Consider the following 4,388-nt stretch of genomic DNA (forward strand, 5'->3'; position numbering starts at 1 on the left):
CCACATATGGAGGCTGAGCTACAACAATATGGCGGCCACACTGCGCCTAACACACAGGAGAGGGCGGGCCTCTAGCGGTGACACTGCTCCCCAGTCTACTCTCCTCGGGTATCAGTGTTCCCGCTAGAGGCCGCCCTCTCCTGTGTATCAGGCGCAGTGTGGCGGCCATGTTGTTGTAGTCCCGGCTCCCTATTTTCCAGGCGTAGGCTTCAGGAAAATGTCTCCTGACACAGGGACAGGTGTGGGCGGGATATAGTCCTGGAAGGAGACGATGAGGAGGACATTGGAGGGACTGGAGGGACTGGCGGGACAGGTGAGGGGGGGGGGGGGGGAGCTCCTCATTCATAGAAAGTGACAGGGAGAACTACAACTCCCATCATCCCTGGATAGAGAGCTCTGCGGGCTATGCTGAGACTTCTAGTCCTTCAGCCGGGTAGTTCAGTTCTAGGTGAATGTTCTGGGACTTGTAGTGCATCTCTCCCCGATACCAGGACATGCTGGGATATGTAGTGCTCTGGTGTGGGGGGGGGACATGCTGGGATATGTAGTGCTCTGGTGTGGGGGGAGGGGACATGCTGGGATATGTAGTGCTCCGGTGTGGGGGGAGTGGACATGCTGGGATATGTAGTGCTCTGGTGTGGGGGAGGGGACATGCTGGGATATGTAGTGCTCTGGTGTGGGGGGAGGGGACATGCTGGGATATGTAGTGCTCTGGTTGTGGGGGGAGGGGACATGTAGTGCTCTGGTGTGGGGAGGGGACATGCTGGGATATGTAGTGCTCCGGTGTGGGGGAGGGGACATGCTGGGATATACATGCTGGGATATGTAGTACTCCGGTGTGGGGGGAGGGGACATGCTGGGATATGTAGTGCTCCGGTGTGGGGGGAGGGGACATGCTGGGATATGTAGTGCTCCGGTGTGGGGGAGGGGACATGCTGGGATATGTAGTGCTCTGGTGTGGGGGAGGGGACATGCTGGGATATGTAGTGCTCTGGTGTGGGGGGAGGGGACATGCTGGGATATGTAGTGCTCCGGTGTGGGGGGAGGGGACATGCTGGGATATGTAGTGCTCCGGTGTGGGGGAGGGGACATGCTGGGATATGTAGTGCTCCGGTGTGGGGGAGGGGACATGCTGGGATATGTAGTGCTCTGGTGTGGGGGAGGGGACATGCTGGGATATGTAGTGCTCTGGTGTGGGGGGGAGGGGACATGCTGGGATATGTAGTGCTCCGGTGTGGGGGGGGGGACATGCTGGGATATGTAGTGCTCCGGTGTGGGGGGGGGGGGACATGCTGGGATATGTAGTGCTCCGGTGTGGGGGGAGGGGACATGCTGGGATATGTAGTGCTCTGGTGTGGGGGGGGGGGAGGGGACATGCTGGGATATGTAGTGCTCCGGTGTGGGGGGAGGGGACATGCTGGGATATGTAGTGCTCTGGTGTGGGGGAGGGGACATGCTGGGATATGTAGTGCTCCGGTGTGGGGGGAGGGGACATGCTGGGATATGTAGCGCTCCAGTGTGGGGGAGGGGACATGCTGGGATATGTAGTGCTCCGGTGTGGGGGGGAGGGGACATGCTGGGATATGTAGTGCTCCGGTGTGGGGGGAGGGGACATGCTGGGATATGTAGTGCTCCGGTGTGGGGGGAGGGGACATGCTGGGATATGTAGTGCTCCGGTGTGGGGGAGGGGACATGCTGGGATATGTAGTACTCCGGTGGGGGGGAGGGGACATGCTGGGATATGTAGTGCTCCGGTGGGGGGGAGGGGACATGCTGGGATATGTAGTGTTCCGGTGTGGGGGGGGGGACATGCTGGGATATGTAGTGCTCCGGTGTGGGGGAAGGGGACATGCTGGGATATGTAGTGCTCCGGTGTGGGGGGAGGGGACATGCTGGGATATGTAGTGCTCCGGTGTGGGGGAGGGGACATGCTGGGATATGTAGTACTCCGGTGGGGGGGAGGGGACATGCTGGGATATGTAGTGCTCCGGTGGGGGGGAGGGGACATGCTGGGATATGTAGTACTCCGGTGGGGGGGAGGGGACATGCTGGGATATGTAGTACTCCGGTGGGGGGGAGGGGACATGCTGGGATATGTAGTGCTCTGGTGTGGGGGAGGGGACATGCTGGGATATGTAGTGCTCTGGTGTGGGGGAGGGGACATGCTGGGATATGTAGTGCTCTGGTGTGGGGGGAGGGGACATGCTGGGATATGTAGTGCTCTGGTGTGGGGGAGGGGACATGCTGGGATATGTAGTGCTCCGGTGTGGGGGGAGGGGATATGCTGGGATATGTAGTGCTCTGGTGTGGGGGAGGGGATATGTAGTGCTCCGGTGTGGGGGAGGGGACATGCTGGGATATGTAGTGCTCCGGTGTGGGGGAGGGGACATGCTGGGATATGTAGTGCTCCGGTGTGGGGGAGGGGAGGGGACATGCTGGGATATGTAGTGCTCCGGTGTGGGGGAGGGGACATGCTGGGATATGTAGTGCTCCGGTGTGGGGGGGAGGGGACATGCTGGGATATGTAGTACTCCGGTGTGGGGGGAGGGGACATGCTGGGATATGTAGTGCTCCGGTGTGGGGGAGGGGACATGCTGGGATATGTAGTACTCCGGTGTGGGGGGAGGGGACATGCTGGGATATGTAGTGCTCCGGTGTGGGGGGGAGGGGACATGCTGGGATATGTAGTGCTCCGGTGTGGGGGGAGGGGACATGCTGGGATATGTAGTGCTCCGGTGTGGGGGAGGGGACATGCTGGGATATGTAGTGCTCCGGTGTGGGGGGGGAGGGAACATGCTGGGATATGTAGTGCTCCGGTGTGGGGGGGGGACATGCTGGGATATGTAGTGCTCTGGTGTGGGGGAGGGGACATGCTGGGATATGTAGCGCTCCGGTGTGGGGGGAGGGGACATGCTGGGATATGTAGCGCTCTGGTGTGGGGGGAGGGGACATGCTGGGATATGTAGCGCTCTGGTGTGGGGGGAGGGGACATGCTGGGATATGTAGCGCTCTGGTGTGGGGGGAGGGGACATGCTGGGATATGTAGTGCTCCGGTGTGGGGGGAGGGGACATGCTGGGATATGTAGCGCTCCGGTGTGGGGGGAGGGGACATGCTGGGATATGTAGCGCTCTGGTGTGGGGGGAGGGGACATGCTGGGATATGTAGCGCTCCGGTGTGGGGGGAGGGGACATGCTGGGATATGTAGTGCTCTGGTGTGGGGGAGGGGACATGCTGGGATATGTAGTGCTCCGGTGTGGGGGGAGGGGACATGCTGGGATATGTAGCGCTCCGGTGTGGGGGGAGGGGACATGCTGGGATATGTAGCGCTCTGGTGTGGGGGGAGGGGACATGCTGGGATATGTAGCGCTCCGGTGTGGGGGGAGGGGACATGCTGGGATATGTAGTGCTCTGGTGTGGGGGAGGGGACATGCTGGGATATGTAGTGCTCCGGTGTGGGGGGAGGGGACATGCTGGGATATGTAGCGCTCTGGTGTGGGGGGAGGGGACATGCTGGGATATGTAGCGCTCCGGTGTGGGGGGAGGGGACATGCTGGGATATGTAGTGCTCTGGTGTGGGGGAGGGGACATGCTGGGATATGTAGTGCTCCGGTGTGCAGGTGACATATCCCTCATCCACAACGGCGAGCTGTGTGGTAGCCCCTCCCCCTCTCTGTATAAAGATCTCATGTCACCTCTTTATGGTCATGTGACGTGTGCTGGCCCCTCCCCCCTGATAATGTATAGAATGTCGGTGTCCCCGTCTCATCTCCTTCCTGTCTCCTCTCTCAGGCACCATGCTGTACGGAATCTCCAGGATCATCCGGGGCGGCGCTGCCGTCTGCCGCCACGCCTCCTCCACCGCCGCCAGCATCACCACCGGAGTACAGAGCGATCGCCAGCTCTCCGTGAGTCCTGATTGGTGGGTGATGTTTCCAGTGGGGGGGGGGAGGGACATTCCACCTGTTGTCACTACATGAGCCTGCGCTCGTGATTTTATATCATAATGGCAACTGAAACTACCCAAATGACCCTGATCAAAAGTTTGCATACCCCAGTTCTTAATACCGTGTATTGCCCCCACTTCACCATCAATGACGTTGAAGTCTTGTGGGGTATTTGTGGAGGAGGCTCTTTATCTTCTCAGATGGTTCCTCTCGGCACCTCCGGGTTCCTGGAACTTCTTGGGCTGTCCTCCATGAACGGCACGGTTTTGAGATCTCCCCAGAGGGGCTCAATGATATCGAGGTCAGGAGACTGAGATGGCCACTCCAGAAACTTCACTTTATTCTGATGTAGCCAATGACGGGTGGACTTGGTCTTGTCGTTTTGGATCCTTGTCATGTTGGAATGTCCAAGTCCGTCCCATGCGCAGCTTCCTGGCTGGTGA

The 4,388-nt window shown here is 59.7% G+C and overlaps 1 protein-coding gene across 2 annotated transcripts in view; it reads left to right on the forward strand.

Annotated features, from left to right (window-relative positions):
* The first annotated feature begins 254 nt into the window (after positions 1-254).
* LOC143942568 (acyl-coenzyme A thioesterase THEM4-like) overlaps positions 255-4,388 on the forward strand; it is a 15,697-nt gene continuing 11,563 nt past the window's right edge. The window contains exons 1-2 of one of the 2 annotated variants that reach the window (XM_077463920.1): positions 255-313; positions 3,791-3,906. In XM_077463920.1, coding sequence (XP_077320046.1) covers positions 3,796-3,906 — 111 coding nt within the window. In that variant the 5' untranslated portion in view covers positions 255-313; positions 3,791-3,795. Of the gene's footprint in view, positions 314-390; positions 449-3,790; positions 3,907-4,388 lie in introns of those variants that run through there. The other variant, XM_077463919.1, reaches the window with a different exon arrangement.

The sequence above is a fragment of the Lithobates pipiens genome, unplaced genomic scaffold (genome assembly GCF_037356315.1).
Source record: "Lithobates pipiens isolate NorthernLeopardFrog02 unplaced genomic scaffold, aLitPip1_a1.2 Scaffold_30, whole genome shotgun sequence".
NCBI lineage: Eukaryota > Metazoa > Chordata > Amphibia > Anura > Ranidae > Lithobates > Lithobates pipiens.